We start from the raw sequence: 17,064 nt of genomic DNA on the forward strand, positions 1-17,064 counted from the left end.
CATAGTATCTGCTCTGTTAGTCGCTGATGTTTTTATGAAACTCCAGATGAAGCAAGCGACGATTTGGGATGATGTTATGGCCAAGGGTGGGTACTTTCCTTTTCTCAACATCGACTGATTCAGAACTTTTATTCGTGGGTGGTCGGACTGGAAGGTAGAGGGCCCTACCGATGCGATACTGAGGATACTGTGCTCGGCGGATTCATTTAATATCAGGCTTTCGGACGAACCGCCTTGCGATTGTTTGTTTGAGATATGTAAAGAACTTCCTGAATATTGCCCTGGAGGTAATGATGAGTTCATCCGCAGCTCTCTTAGTTCGGAGAAGCGCCCCGAAAGCACTGCCATTGTTTCTGACACACCCAATCTCGCTGGCCGCTCATCTGAAGTTGGAGGCCTAGAGAAGCGCGGCGGGTCAAAGGATAGGCGCTACTCTGTTATGTGCGATACAGGAGGAAATCCCGGTTTCACCATTACAAGCCTTCCTTACCCATCAGTTGGGGAGTTTGGTGAGGGTAACGAAATATATTTTCGGGAGATGGACTACACGGATATCCCCGATTGTGGAAATCCAAACCTAGGCTACCAGAAAAGTGCTACAGGCCGGATGTATGCTTGTAAGTCTTCCCCTATATCCCCTTGTTAGGTGTCTTCGAACTGGAAATGCTAAGGATTGATATTAGCAGAACATATCATTGAATTACAAACTATCACTCAATTCTTTACTCTAGGCAGTAAGGGAAAGCTGATGTCAGGGAAAGACGCCCGTTTTGAGCCTATAAACGATTGCATGTTCTATTCTCAGCTGCGAAAAAATGTCAAAACCCCCCAGCCTGCTGCCTTCGATGGTGGCTCAACATCGCCAATTCCGGCTCATCGTATTATGAATGCATTTGGGAGTGATGACAACACTGCCAACTTTTGGATTTTGTTTGCAGACATCAATGCCGTAAAGGCCCGGGTAAGTTTATTTTAGCTTACAGTGATTTCACAAAACATACCAGTGGCTAATCATTGAATTATTTCTAAAGGCATGGAGAAATGAAGCACTTGTCGATAACGACAAAATGTTGGGCTATGCTAATGATCTAGGAGACCCTAAAAAGGCGCTCAACTTTATCAGGGCCGTCATCGGTGTTTTCAACTACCTAAATCACCCAGGCGTCCATAATTCCATGGTCGCAATAAACCGTCATATCCGTCTTGAGTTATCAATGGCGGAAACTGCTATTGGTCGATACCTAAGCCTTGCTGATGCCTGGGACGAATTTATTCTCGATATTCTAGACAACATGGTAGAAAAGGCGAAAATTTTCGTAGATGAGTGGTTGACATACATGTTCCTCCGTTGGACGACGGTGGCCGAGACCCCAGAAAACTTATGCAATAGACGAGTTGCACTCAATGGGATTCTTGGGCTACGAAGGTCCAGGAGCCAGATTTATATTGACAAGTCTGGCTTATAAGCCCCCATTTCATGAGTACATAGGTCCCTACCCATAAGTCCCCAGTGACTCTTATATTTTATCGAGAGATTAGATAAATACAGCCTTGTTATATCTAATAGCTTGTCCGAGTAATTATAATCCAGCTTACCCGACTGCTTTCTTTATATACTAGGGGTTCGAGCCCCGGCTTCCTCCTTGCCGACTATGTAATAACTACCCGTGATCACGCAGGGGCCATACCCCTACTGAGTCACCCACTCATTTTACCGTGGGTGACTCGCAGTTCAAATGAAATCGCAGTTCAACACAAATATTATTAAATAATTAGATACAAAATGAAATATCTCAACCACCAACGTAGTTATTTAAATTTAGCGGTTTGAGCCGTCATCTATATAAAATAGAGCCTCATCTGGAAGCTCTGTGATATTATTAGATGCGCGGCGGAGAGCCTCAAGTTGAGGTTCAGTTGGAGCCTCATCACCAAACAATGAGTTGAGATAGGGTGATTGGTTATTTTTCCACCATTCCTTGATGAGTTTGGCCTTTTTGGCTTCAATTTGACGTTTAGTATCCCTAGAATATATTATACCAAGCGATTGTAAGTACGATTTAGGTGCTAATTTGAATTGAGAAGGCTTTTTTTGTTGTTGTTCTTTATGATATTTATCGAGCATTTGGGTGTTGACCCTATTGATTTCTGCGAAGTTGAGAGCCGCCCGGAACACCTTACGCGTTGGTGTATTGATATTAGATAGAGATGCAATATCTATCTGCTTGCGTAGAGAGCGAATAGTCAAAGGAGTGCGATGTTGTAGGGGGGGTGGTGGTGGGGGGGTGGTAGGGCGCTGCATCTTACTACCAACCCCTGGCTGTATCTTACCACCACCATTCCTGGACGAGGAAGAGGTCGCATCTTGAGATATCTCACTGTTATTTGCCTGTGTATCCATCGGGGGTTCGTAGAAGGTGTCTCGTATCCGGTCTCCGTCAATAATTGTAAGCTCAGGGGTTGGTTCTCGAAGCCCAAGTTTATTAAGCACCAACTTTGGTTGAAATGGCAGTATCCCGCTCTCCCGCCAGCTCGCCTGAATGATATGAGGTTGGAAGGTCTCCTTGCGTATCTCATGCAGTCCCTTTATGAACTTATGCTTGTTGAATTTGGTTAATCCTCCTCTTGTAGATCTGTTAATAAGCTTCGTATGATTAGCCTTATATTGTTGAAAAGTAATGAGGTCAAGAGGCTGCATAAGGTGCGTAAGGTGAGGGGGGAATGAATATACGATAATATTGTAAGTCTTGTAGTATTTAAGTAGGTCTTTGGTGAGATGGGAGCCGTGGTTATCCATTAATAATAGGCGCCATGCCCCTACCCCCCTGCGCGCTATAAATCTTGCAAAATGATGAACCTAGTGGAAACCTATCTTATTAGTAGAATAACTAGATTCAGAGGTGAATACTAGGTATTGATTTGGTAGGTTAACGCCATCAAACTAGTTAGTCATGGTCCTCTTTCCTGGCATAATAATGGCTGGTGGAAGAACCATGCCATCCGCGCTAATGCATTTAAGCAGGGAGACTAAAATACGCGATGAAGAACTGGCCAACGTATACCGGCGGTTAGGGGTTCTTGATATGACATTCTTATCTCTTCCTTGCCCAATTCTGAAGCCTATTTCATCGAAATTATAGATATCGGAATAGTGAATGCTATATGCCTCGATAATAGTATTCAAGTTGGAAAACCACTGCTCTATCTCCTGGAAAGACTCTGCGTTCGATCGGCTGGTTTCAATCGTATGAAGCTTGCATTTAAAGTACTCAGGATGCCTTTTAACGAAGCGATAGGGCCAATCTTTCGATACAACTAGTGGTGGTGAGGGGCCTTGATGATTCCTAGCGAGGATCGAGTTCGCAGTATTCCTCAACATCTTGGGTGTAGCTGGAGCACCTCTGCCATCCAATTGATCGAGGAATTCGTATATACCCTCATATTGAGCTTCATCAAGCCGTTGATTAGGTCCTTTTCGATCGCATTTTGACTGTTTTCCGTTGACTCTTGCATATAGCCGATGATAGAGCACATTAAATAATTTTGCAAGCGCAGTAATATTAACGCGCTCTCCGCGGTCGCTTTTTTCGTGATATTCGCGTACAGCCTGTTTAATATCAAGCTCTATTAATTTATATGAAGAAGGCATCTTAGTTGGTAGAGGAATTGTAATATTGAAGAGTATATTGATTTATTTAATAATATTTGTGTTGAACTGCGATTTCATTTGAACTGCGAGTCACCCACGGTAAAATGAGTGGGTGACTCAGTAGGGGTAGTGGTCACATATACGTATAACTAGCGAATCAAAAAACTGCCCGCTCCGTATACTTGTTAACCGCTAAGGCTTGGGGTTGGTTAAGGAGGGGCAGGGGAAGTTCATCGTCAAACCATCATCTGAAGACGTCCTAGGCAGTCAAGATCTATCTATCGCTTATCTTCGCAGACCGGTAGAGGGTATTTTCTAGGATATCGGGTATCGTCGAGTAAGTCAAACAGGCCGTGACTCTTCTTCCAGCGCTACATTCTAATTATTTAGCCCTGCCAGAAGAACCTATCGCCCACCAACAACCATGGCGGCATCAGACCCAGAGGCGCAGCCCTGGGGATTCCTCGTCTATCGAACTGTCTATACACCCGAATCGAATGCTGTTTGGGACTCTGTTACCTCCAAGCTTGAGAATTATCTCAGTAACTCATCATCTCCAAGTGGTATAAAGCGGGGAAAGTGGGCAGCAGCACCACGGCTCTGGTACATGGATGATGCTGCCCTATACGATAGCCTCTCCATAGACCAAGTCCGCGACGACTTCACTATACAATTTTTCAAGAACATTGAGCTATCTAACCAGGGTGCCTATGAGGTGTTCTCTCGAGGTGCCCATGATACAATCTGCCTTGTGATTGATAATGAAGTAATACACTCTATTATCGACGCCCCAGAGGATGTCTCGGAGGCCAAACAACTATTTAAGCGCCCTACACTCACTCCCAAACGGCCAATACCCTATATAAAGGCAGTTGATCGCCATAAGCCCCCAAAACCCAATCCTCCAAAGCCGTTACACGGCTCAGGCGGCTCACATGGGCGCGAGAAGCAGTATCCTGGCTGGATGAAGGCTGGTCTATTATGGGTAGGGGATGTGTATCCTCAGGAGGAAATGGAGATTGAATGCCCAGAATGGGATCCGAATTTGGGAGATGAATCTTACCCGGTCTATCAAGGGGTGCCGGCGTCCTTCTTCGATTATTAATTTAGTCCTCTGGACATAGGTTAAGGTGAGGTAGTTCCTCTTCAGGTGGTCGCAGTTAAGGTAAATATAGGTATTGACGCTTGCCTTTATTAAGGATCTGTTGTTTCTGAAGGTATATTCAGCTCTCTGTATCTTTTGTATTACATTCTTAGTAGAGGACTTATTCTACCTCTTGACTAGAACCATCGTAGTTATGCAGTGTAGCAGGCGATAAGAGGGGAAGTATTGAGGCGCAGGAGGTACTCTGTAGAGGGAACTCGGGTGAGTTTCCAGAATGGAACAGTGGCCAATCTATAAAAATAGACATGTTTCGTTCGTTATAGCCTTGGCATATGTAGCTGACAAGGTGGTGGCGGACAAGAAGATGACTATTTCAATCGATCTGGCTTGCTGCCTGAGAGAGACTGGTAGGCGTATCAAACAATCCTCAAGAAGTCCTAGGTCCGTCCCTCGTTTTTCTTCTCAAACGGCAATACGCGTTGTCTAGGGCACCAAAAGATATCAGCGGCGGATCATTCCCGCTACTAGGGCCCGCGGTCCACAAGCAAATTCGGTTCTAGCCTCTGGTATTTTGCATAGCTCCATAATCACGTCTATTGGGAATTTCCAAGGAGAGCAAGTCAGCGCGTGACTGCTCAGAGCATGGGGGTTTGTAATATGAAAATTCCACTATAGGCAGATAGGATAGATTGAATAAATGAGACTTTATTATGTCAGCGCCCTGATTGTGTCAGCACCTTTGTTGTTCCGGCACCCTGATCTGATAATGTCGGCACCCTTACCATCGCCCGCAACTTACCAATAGAGAGCATAAGTGACAGGCCATCGATGTGCGAGTTCGATGGCTTCCGATGATGCGCTAGATTATAGAGCTCTCTTTCTACAGGCGGAGGAGCAACGACAACAGGCGGAGGAGCGAGCAACAAATGCAGAAGAGCAGCAGCGACAGGCAGAGGAGCGCAACCGGCCTACATCGTTTGAGGAGTTCATCCGAGCCTGCCATATTCTGCTATCTCTGCCCACAAAGCTCCAAAAGAGCGCTATTTCCACCAAAGGGTCAATCGGCAAGCTAACTGGGAAATTATACCTAACCTATCTTCGCCCTTAGTTAGCCTATTTAGAAATTCAGGATAAATACTACCGCCGCGTCGACTACTACTTCTAGCTAACTAATAGATAGTTTTCTCCCCTAATCAAACTTAAGGGTATTATATAGAGATATCCTCTATTAAATAGTAAGAAGGATTTAGAGTTTTATACGCGGTTTATAGTATAATAACCTATCTAGGATATATTTATAGAACTATATAAGAATTCGGAGGCTTAAAATAACTTTACTCTTAAAGTAGGAGTCACGTTTAAAAATTATACTAATACTATTAATAAAGAGGATAATATAAATACTTTATATTAGCTAAATATATAGCGCTCTATATTAGATTAGTTCTATATTTATTAAGTAGATAACGGTATTTCTATACTATTTACCACCATTAAGTATAAACTGCTTTATAAGCTACTAGTTAAGTATCTCCGCGTTAGTCTTTAATTAATAAATTTATAGGAGGAGGTAGTCTAGCGGGAAATAATCCTAATAGAGGAAAATATAAAGTTAATATATAATATAGAATAGATAATAGTATTAACTCTTATTTAGGAATACTATATAATAATTACTAAAGGACTAGAATTCTTATATATTACTAATGGATTAGCCTATATCTTACTTTATATATACTATAATAAGCTAAGTATACTTTACTACTACCTCTATAAACCTAATATAGAGTTTAATCCTAGTAAGATATAGATTTTACGGCTAATAACCGCCATTACTTGGGTACTATATCTCTACTTAATAAGCTACCGCTTATTACTCTAAGATTATAGTTAGTAAAATGATATAATATAATAATCACGGTTATAGAAAATAGATTTTAAATACGCTAGAGTATAGATCCCTAAAGAGGAGCTCTACTAAACTCCTTAGAGCTCGGAATATGTACTATCCTCTCCTTCTTTGAGCTCTCCGACGGCGGATAATTATTGCCCTATCACTCGATCCCAGGCTGGCTGCGCGCCTTGAAGCACGACCACACGTCCTTTAGAGCCTAGGGACTCTGACTCCGACTCCGACTCCCAGCAAGCGGCTCCTGGACGGAAGTGAAACTTAAGCGAGCTCACGGCGTCTCTACCTAGTCAAAGGCCGTGGCGCCAAAAGGGAGACTTGAGAAATCGGGGAGGCCATAGGCAGTACACCACCGCGTTTTGCATGCAGAAATGCTTACTCGGCCTCCAGCGGAGCCAAAACCTTGATAAAAAATGCCCCAATGTGGAGAGACACGGATCAACGGACGGCGAGAAGCATCTTATCGATGCGGAACGCCTGGTGGCCCTGATCCAGCAATAGCTAGATGAGCCTCTGGACCGTGACTGCACGACGTTTGGCACTTGTGGCTCGTACGGGCAACCGTTTAAGATTACCTGCCGCCAGTATGGCTATATAGTGTTTGGGAAGGGTACAACGCCCCGCCGCTGGGATGACGTGCGACGTGAAGTAGACGTTTATTGTGTTCTTTACACAGTTCAAGGTTCCGTAGTCCGGGTTTTTCTTGGGCACATTGATCTGAAAATGGTATACCATGTGCACGGTGCGGGGTCAATTAAGCACATGCTGCTCATAGGCTGGGGTGGAAAGGACACCAGTATAATGGAGCAGTCCCGAGAGTTACATGATGAGGTCGAGCGGTTAAAGAAGCAGATCCGTGCCATGGGGGTAGATCATCTGGACTTACGGCCTAATAATATACTGTGGAATAAAGAGTTAGGACGGGCCTTGATAATTGACTTCCACCGCTCCAGGCCGATCGCTCCTATAAGAAATAGAAAACCTGTGAAGCGTTCGGCGGCCGTGAGTGGAATAGACGATGAGGGAGGGAAAAATATAGGAAAGAGGGCCAGAAGGGCCAGAACCCTCTTGAGTGAGATGTCGCAGCCTCTTGTTGATTGCGCATTGCGCTGCTGACGTTTTCTACCACCAATAAACTGCACCATGTGTTATTGATAACTTTCGTCCACCATCAGCCAACCAGCTAATGTTACAAGATATGTGCCTTTCCAAGGAGACCCTTGGTTACACGTGACCGCATTATATTCATGTGGAGCATCTAGTCGGCATACTCCAGCAACAGCTAGACGAGACTTTGAACCATAATCGTACCCCGTTCGGCGTTTGTGGCTCATACCGTGCGCCATTCAAGGTTACTCGCTGCCGGTATGGATACACAGAAAAGGCACAATTTTATTCTGCCGGCGGGGGGTTTTACGCGAGGACGATATATACTATATCCCCGCAAGTTTAGGGGTCCGCAGTTGCAATGTTTCTTGGAGCCATTGACTTATCTACATGGGCTGGCTCGAGTAAGCATACGCTGCTCGTGGGCTGGGAAGGGCAGAATACATATAGACATAAGTATTCTAAAATATTACGTGATTAGGTTAAGCTATCAAAGATAGAGATCCGTGCTTCAGGAGTACGCCATTAAGATATCCACCATGAGAATATTCTATGGGGTTCTGAGCTAAGGCGTATTTTAATAATTAACTTCCGCCGTTTCGAGATCATTCCTTAGGCTTAGGGAAAGAGGAAATTGTCCTTATATTTAGAGGATGAGATTTAATCGCTCGATACGGAGAGACTTTGTGTCTAATAATTTTTTATTTCTTAGATATAGTAAAAGTATAACAAGTCTAGCTCTCCTTAATCCCAAAAGGTAATTAAAGGTTCAAGCTATAGTTATAGGATAAAAGGAATAATCCTAAAAGGCTTATAGTATATTAATATATTATAGGAGATAGATTAGTACTAGGGTAAGATAGAGTACTATAATAAAGCTATCTCTTAGTTCTAAGTATAGCTTTAGTTAGTAGCTATAAGCGTGAAGGCTAAAGGTCCTTATAAGTAATAAAAGTAAAAGTAACCTAATTAATAGATAAAGATAGTTAATATATAAAGTAAGTTATAATATTAATTATAATATTATATTAGTTACTACTAAGTATTCCTTTATATCTTAGCCTTATTCTAATAAGTCTTTATTATATATTAATATTAATATATCTCTTTTACTATATAAACTGGTAACTATAGTACAATTTTACTCTAATAGAATAATTAGAAAAAGAGGTAAAGGAAAAAGATATACTAGTATAGAGGCTTTTTCCTAATTAGAAATAAAATTTAATAGTATAATAAATATAATAGATAATATCTATAATACTATTAAGAAACTAGAGCTTAAGATTATTAAGCTAAGATAAGAGAAAAGAACGTCTAATAAATACTAGAAGTTGTCACAAGCTGACGGCGCTCCTTGATTACCTAAAGGTGATTAGAGGTTCACACCTGCCGTAAGACAGAAGGTACGAAGGTCTTAGGGAAAGCTTGGGTTAGAAGTGAGTCGTTATAGGAGACGGCTTGGTACTAGGGTGAGATAGAATACTATAGTGAGACTATCCCTTAGTTCTAAATGTGGCTTTAGTCAGTGCCTGGGTTGGATGAAGGCTAAAGGTCCTTATAAGTAGTAAAGACAAAGTTGACCTGCGTTAATAGGCAAAGGGGTATTTAGTAAATATGGTATAAGATAACTAGAATGGTACTTTGTATTAAGCAGTATAGTAAAACTATAGCTGGTTTAATCGCGAGTATAAGACTCTTAATCCTAAGGTAATAAGCGTCTTTATATATATAGTATATATCTAGTGATAGATACAATAGTTCTCCGCCAAGGGGTTCCTATTACTCCTATTGGTTGTTGTGATAGTATCAATAGGAAGCTGCCAAGCCTGTCCTATCGGTCCTATCGCTATTGGTCACGTGACTAGTGCCCTCAAGGTCTGGCCCGTGATCCTCCCGTCCAATGAGTGTATATCCTGGGGCTGCGCCGCAGGTGGTCTGTAACACTTATAAGTATAGAATAATATAGATACTCGCCGAGTCGAGATAGAATAGATCAAAAACCCGGCCCTATAGTGTATATATATATAAATACCACGTGAGTAGTACATGATCTACCTTGGGGTATTGTTATAGAGCGTCTACGGCGTAGCCTTAGTGTCACAAGCTGACGGCGCTCCTTGATTACCTAAAGGTGATCAGAGGTTCACACCTGCCGTAAGACAGAAGGTACGAAGGTCTTAGGGAAAGCTTGGGTTGGAAGTGAGTCGTTGTAGGAGACGGCTCGGTACCGGGATGAGATAGAATACTATAGCGAGACTATCCCTCAGTTCCAAGTGTGGCTTCAGTCAGTGCCTGGGTCGGATGAAGGCTGAAGGTCCTTGTGAGCAGTGAAGACAAAGTTGACCTGCGTCAATGGGCAAAGGGGTATTCGGTGAATATAGTATAAGACAACTGGAATGGTGCTTTGTATTGAGCAGTATGGTAAAACTGTGGCTGGTTTGATCGCGAGTATAAGACTCTTGATCCTGAGGAAATGAGCGTCTTTATATACATGGTATATCCGGTCCCTTCCTCCTGATTCTCCTCAGGTCCCATCGTGGACCTGATGTCCCGGTCCCTTCGTGGACCTTTCATGTTCGGTCCCATAGGGACCTGTCCCTGGTCTTGGCATCTGGGACCTGTCCTTATGGTCACGTGATGTGTAGTTATTCCGTCCCGGAATCTTGTTGTCCAATGAGTGTATATCCTGGGGCTGCGCCGCAGGTGGTCTGTAACACTTAGACTATATACTTATTGAATAAAGCAACCAGAATAGAAGAACCTAGTACTAGCTAGCTCGCTAGCTTAAATATCTATACATAGTAAAATAGTAGGAAAAGTAAGTACTAGTTATACTAGCGCAGATATACTAGATAGTATAGTTAATATAGCTAGTATAATTAATATATAAGATATATATAAGGACGCTTATTACTTTAGAATTAAGAGTTTTATACTTATAATTAAACTAACTATAGTTTTACTATATTACTTAATATAAAGTACTATTCTAGTTATCTTATACTATATTTACTAAATACCTCTTTACCTATTAATATAGATTAATTTTATCTTTACTACTTATAAGAACCTTTAGCCTTTATCTAACTAAGGTACTAACTAAAGCTATACTTAGAATTAAGGGATAGTTTTACTATAATATTATATCTTACTCTAGTATTAGCTATTCTCTATAATAATTTATCTTTAACTTAAGCTTTCCCTAGGACCTTTATATCTTCTATCCTATAATAGATATAAACCTTTAATTACTTTTAGGTAATTAAAGAGCACTATTAGCTTATAATATTAATTACCCTAACTTATAGTTATAAAGAGGTAAAAGTAATTCTAACTTACTAGAGCTATTATATTATTATAGATATTTTAACCTAAGTAACTTATAATTATATATTAAAAAGGATAAATTAAATATATATTACCCTACCCCTAAAAATATACTAACTATAGAAATATACTTAAAGCTAAAGTAGAATAAGTTAATATATTATTAATAAATAGATCTACTACTAATATTAATAACCTACTTATATAAATAAAGGAGAAAATTATTAAATTAGAAAAAAGAATTAATAATCAACCTAATAATAAATAATTAGATAAAATTAATAAGTAGATAGAAGAATAATAATAACTACTTAAAAACTATAAAAATACTATTAAATAAACTATAGTATAAATTAAAGAATATAAAAATAATATTAATATACTTAGAGTAAAAATAAGAGATAAAAGAACTACTATTAAAATTTATAAACCTAATATCTATAAAGGAGATTATACTAAACTAGAACACTTCTTAGGAGAATATAATATCTATTTAGTAATTAAACTTATTATAGATTATCTATAACATAGCCTTAGGTTATATACTTATTGGATAATAAAATTCTAAAATAGAATAACTATATATCACGTGACTGTAAGGGCAGGTCCCAGGTGCTAAGGCTAGAGGCAGGTCCCTATAGAACTGAATATAAAAGGTCTATAAAGGGACTAGAATATTAAATCTATAATAGGACTTAAGAAGAGTTAAAAAGAAGGGACTAGATATACTATATATATAAAGACGCTTATTTCTTTAGGATTAAAAGTTTTATACTTATAATTAAACTAGCTATAATTTTACTATACTACTTAATATAAAGTACTATTCTAATTATTTTATACTATATTTACTAAATACCCCTTTACCTCTATAGTATACACATATAGGGGTTTTGACTGCCGAATATGGCTTCTCGACGGCCGAATCTGGCAGTTTCTGCGGCCGCTTTTGGCCCTCCTGGCCCCGTGGGCGCACGGACACTAGACCGGATACGGCAGATTCCACCGCCGCCTTTACCCTAGCTTACTCAGTTATTCACACTAGTGGGGTCACCACCCTTCCCTCCAGGCGCCGCTTCTAACAACCCCTGCGCCAAAATTCTCCTTCACCCTCATTCCCCTGCATTCACCTGCATTCGAGAGGCCTAGGGCGATGGGCTGGTTAGCATGGGACCGCCTGGCGTCACAACTCCAAAAATGGAGCGGCCGCCAGAAAGGGTGGCTTCCCCATCGATATAAATACAGATACCCTCCCTCTACCTCTCTCCCTCGACGGTTCCCAGCAGCCAGTCACTTTCCCTTCCCCCATCCCCACCCATCTTATACCACACGCCTTGCAAGGTGCCATTTCCTGTCTCCAGGTTGATATACCCCATCTTCCCTCTTCGGGGCCTATTCGTGCCTCGCTGACGACAGAGCACCATGACCATCCAACGCGGACGGGGCTCTGGCCGCCGCTACCGCGCATATGACACTGGCCTCCCGAGAGGCCACTTCGCAAAAGTACGCGAGCAGTTCGCCCGGGCAGGACCGACAAAGAGGAAGCGATCGGAAAACTCTACAATCGGCATACGGACGGTGATGAACAAACTTGAACAGTAGGTCTCCTCCCCGCCAGTCAACCCCTTCTTCGACAGGTACGGCTCGCTAAACGCCGACGTCCAGGTATTGCCCCAGGGAACACAACAAAACACCCAGGGAGTGGGTCGAGACGCTCGAGGCTCCCGACGCGAAGGCATTCTTCAGCTGGCTGAGGCAGACCCACGGGTCATCCATCAAACGAGACTCTGTCCCGGGTAGCTACTGGCGCCGTATTATGATGTTCCACCTGGAAGTTACGCAAAGATCGGTAGACAGGGCGATACAGGCCGACGTTGATGCCGTGAGTCCCCCTCCGCCGTCCAGAACGCCGTTGCCGGACAGGCTAACCAAGGTAGTTTCTCATCGAGCTGGTCAAGGAGTGGGGGCTCCTTCCGCCGAAGCAGAAGGAGACGGCGAACAAGAAGGTGGTATATACAGTTCTTGTCGCCAACTGGACCCGATGCGAGAAAGTATACCCCGATGAGAGGCAGCGACTGCAGGTATCGGCGGGAATCCTACTTGGCTGCATCACCTCGTCCCGCCTAGTGTCCCTCTTTGACACCCGCAAGGGGGAGTCGTCGGGGCAGACGCAAACGGCGGCCACTCTCTCCACACTATCGAGGGTGGCGAGCCCGGAACACTCGGTCGAGATACCGCCCACGTCCTCGAGGAAAAGTGCAGCCGGCCACCGCTCAAGAGTGGAATCATGGCTCGACGAATGTGCACCCCAAGCCAAGCGGCGAGTAGTCGGTCCAGGAGCAAGCCTACCGGAGAGGGCCAGGAAGACGCTACCAGCACGGGCAGCGCGTGGCACAGTGCGTGCCAGCATCCCCAACTCGGATATCGACCTTGAAATGACGGAATCCACCTCAATTAGTGGCTCTGGAGACTCCGTCTTCAGTGATTCCGCCTACAGCGGCTCCAGGGGCGAAGCCTTCAGTCTTACGGCCCCGATCGACGAAGGGCCCGGGATTCCCGTGGAAGACGGCCGTGGGCCCGTTAACCTTGCGCCCGACGGCTCCAATGTTGCAGGGGAGGGCTTCGATGTGGCAGACCTTATTTCCGACGGCAGCGTTACTGATGACGGCTATAACGCGGGCCCGGAGGAGACGGGGGCCATCGTGTGGAGACACATCTCGTTCCACATCATCCGCGACCCCCGGCCCTGCCGACCAAACATACCGATTGCGAAGATAGCGCTCCTTCACACCAAGGGCGATGATGGAACCTATCACCCAGTGTGCGGCTGCTACCTTCCCCGTACCCCATTTATCATGTACTGTCTCACTGACTGAGGTCGCTAGAAAAATATTTACCATAGTCCATAACCCCGAGCCTCTCTTCGACCTCCTCGGACAGCTCTTCTCGATGGCTTTTAAAGATGAAGTCTTTGAAGTGGCGTTTAGGAAGCTAGAAGACATCTACTGGCACGAGATCCCTAACCACAGGCCTGGCATGCAGCTAAAGATGAAGAGGGAGAAACTGGACCTGCCAACGTTCCGTAACCCCGAACAGACAGAAAACGGATACTGTACCTCATCCAAGATGGCGTTAAAGGCTACCACGTTCAGCCGCGACCTGAAGGGGCTTGGGTTCGCCGCCGGGTTGAAATGCTCTTTCGGTCAATACAGGATTCGGCGTCTCGCAATCAACGCCCTTAACGGTAAGTCCTCTCAAGGCAGATAATCGCTCCTGGCTATTCGCATCTCCACCATATGTCGCCTTCCATCTATCTATCCCCTTCCCTTAGTGAAGCATGATCGAGCCGCGGCGTGACCGCTGCTAACCCGTCTCTAATAACCAGGAAAGGTGCACGAGACCGTTCGAAACCAGGTCACGGATCACATACAGAACACCACGGTAAAATATTACCTTGATGAAGAGATACGTGCGGACACAGAGGCTCTGATTATGGAAGTCCCATCCAACAAAGAAGTGCGCGACGTAGCTCAATCGATGTTGCTGGATGTCGACGTGACCGCGCCCACCAAACTTACCGACGAGATGAGCCAAAGAATTGCGGAGCATCCGACAACCAGAAGCCTAGCCGAGAAGAATCAGAAGCTAACCGAGAAGATCAAGAGTGAAGGCTATCCCACCGTCGAGGCGTCTAGGGGAAAGACGCGTCTGTATCGGGAGAAGATGGAGATCCAATCGAAGCTGAACTGTTGGAAGTTTAAAGCAAGGGCCCACCTTCTCAACCACGCCAGGAAGCGCCATTTCCGCGACGCCGACACGGAGAGGTTCAACCGGCGGATCCGCGGTGACGGTGAGGAGAGCCTTCCTCCCCCGCCGGAGCTCCAGATCGCAGAACGGAGACAGATCGCCGAGCTGACGTGCAAAATCGGCGTCGAGCTGACGGAGGAAGAGCGGTTCGCGCGGACCCGCACCAGCATCGAGCTCTGGATGAAGCTGCAGGGTCGGAAGGAACCCCAGCGGAGAGGCCGCCCGAGGAAGCTGCCAACATCCCATTCCCCCCAAGACCCGGTTCCGGCTCCAACCCAGCCGGGGCCTGCCACGACTCCCGCGACGACAATGGAAGATGAGCCCCTCTCCCAGAAGCTGGAGTTAAACCCTCACCAGTGCCCATTCTGCGCGGCCGACCCGCGCCTCCCGTCAGAAGCTCGCGACAAGATCTGGAAACGCAACAAGCTGTGGGACCATGTAGAAAAGACCGTTCATAGGGAGGAGCTGCAGGCGTACTCGTCAGGGACGAAGCGTTGCAGCTTCTGCTGGACGCATAGAATAGCCGTCTTCCCTTCGAGCGTCATGGCGTTCAAGCTCCATACCCTCGAAACCCACAAAGTACCACTCCGGGGGTAGAACACCTGTACTATAGTCACTCTCCATTTTTGTGTATTTGCGAGTTGCGAGTTATCTTCTGTTTGTTTAGACAACCATGTATAATTACCACATTGGGCATTTCCGTTATAGCACTCTATCTATCCTTCTTTGGGGAATTTTCCCTTTGCTCGAATTTTCCTAGTTAGGGATATGGGTTAAGAAAAAGTCTTAATCTAGTAAGTTGGGCACCCCAAATCAGGGAGTTCTACTCCTAACCCGGGTAAGTTTCTAAGAGTGCCTCTTCTAGGGCGTGTTTAATCGCTTAATGGTAGACTTGATATAGCCGCTTAAGCTTAGTTGGCTTTTACTACTATAGGCAAATAGCGGATAGCAACGTGTTAGTGAATCTATTGGATAAGTTTATGTACTAGAATAACATTTAGCGACTCCTTTTTCTTGCGACTCCATTACCGATTTTCTGCTATACTGGCCCACAATTCTGGGTACATTCATTTTATTCAGGAGGTTGGAGGAGGGTGACAGCATAAGGCAAGTCTGCTTCAATGGCTAGCTGTAACGCCGTATGGCCCTCTTTATCAGTAAGGTTGATATTGGGATTCTCTTCAAGTACTGCCTTAAGAAGTGGTATAATATTATATAAAACCGCGTAATAGATTATGGCATAGCCCTCAATATCGATAGCATCAATATTGACGTTTGCTTTCTCAACGAGGAACGACACGACTATGGGATAGTATAAAGAGTCGTCCTTCCACCGACGGCTTATAATGGGAATAAATAGCTCTCCATTGGGGGTACAGGAGCTTGCCCAGCTCGCATCATGCTCCAACATTTTATTAAGAATAGCTATCTGACCATTGTTTAATGCTGCTAATAGAGGGGAATCCTCATCCGCGGTACCGACTTGGAGGCCGATACTAAGTAGGAGGCTGATGGTCTCCAAATGTCCGTGTTCGATAGCGCGCTCGATGTTCCGTTTGGACGTTTCCCTTAATATATCGACGCCGTTGTGGTCGTGCATGATACGGAGAAGTTGGTGATGCCCTGATTGGATTAGGGCTCTAATTGAATATTCCCATTCAACACCCCAATTGTCATATAGATAGGCCAGAATCGCTAGGTCTCCGCGTGTAGCAGCATAGCTCATACAGTTACGCAGACTCATATCTCCAAAAATTTCTGCAAGGCCAAAATTTAGTGGACCAAACCGGCACATAGCGGAGAATCGTCGAAGGCGGACCCTATCACTCTCGGACTTCTCGGAACTAAGAGAGTTATAGTAATCGGTGGCTTCATCATGTCGACCCTGAGCTGTCAAAGCTAGGGCCATCGCCTCCTTCCAAGAATCGGCATCATGCTTCTGCTGAAAGGTTTTATGTAATCAGAACAGCCAACAAGCAGATAGTTTGTTTATCAAAGGAACTATTCGGACGTCCATACGTCCACAACATATTCTCAATCAACTCATCCGGGTCCGCTGAATCCAATTCGCTATATTTTTCCATATTTAATCCATCGTACACCAGGATGTAGATGCATTCACGACGGTGAACAGGCCCTGGACCGTATGCACAGTGC

At 44.3% G+C, this 17,064-nt stretch overlaps 3 protein-coding genes across 3 annotated transcripts; 2 read left to right on the forward strand and 1 right to left on the reverse strand.

Moving 5' to 3' along the window:
- Window positions 1–4,073: 4,073 nt before the first annotated feature.
- On the forward strand, window positions 4,074–4,754 carry GIQ15_01947 (Hypothetical protein; the record flags this gene model as incomplete). Its single annotated transcript, XM_033549364.1, has 1 exon — window positions 4,074–4,754. One exon carries the CDS (start codon window positions 4,074–4,076, stop codon window positions 4,752–4,754), a length of 681 nt encoding a protein of 226 aa, XP_033410315.1.
- Window positions 4,755–12,522: 7,768 nt separating this feature from the next.
- Window positions 12,523–15,504, forward strand: GIQ15_01948 (uncharacterized protein; the record flags this gene model as incomplete). Its single annotated transcript, XM_033549365.1, has 5 exons — window positions 12,523–12,698; window positions 12,766–12,982; window positions 13,038–13,921; window positions 13,986–14,344; window positions 14,486–15,504. 5 exons carry the CDS (start codon window positions 12,523–12,525, stop codon window positions 15,502–15,504), a joined length of 2,655 nt encoding a protein of 884 aa, XP_033410316.1.
- A 475-nt stretch (window positions 15,505–15,979) lies between these two features.
- On the reverse strand, window positions 15,980–17,025 carry GIQ15_01949 (uncharacterized protein; the record flags this gene model as incomplete). Its single annotated transcript, XM_033549366.1, has 2 exons — window positions 15,980–16,849; window positions 17,008–17,025. 2 exons carry the CDS (start codon window positions 17,023–17,025, stop codon window positions 15,980–15,982), a joined length of 888 nt encoding a protein of 295 aa, XP_033410317.1.
- Window positions 17,026–17,064: the final 39 nt, after the last annotated feature.

Source organism: Arthroderma uncinatum (assembly GCF_011692745.1).
Source record: "Arthroderma uncinatum strain CBS 119779 chromosome Unknown scaffold1, whole genome shotgun sequence".
Lineage (NCBI taxonomy): Eukaryota > Fungi > Ascomycota > Eurotiomycetes > Onygenales > Arthrodermataceae > Arthroderma > Arthroderma uncinatum.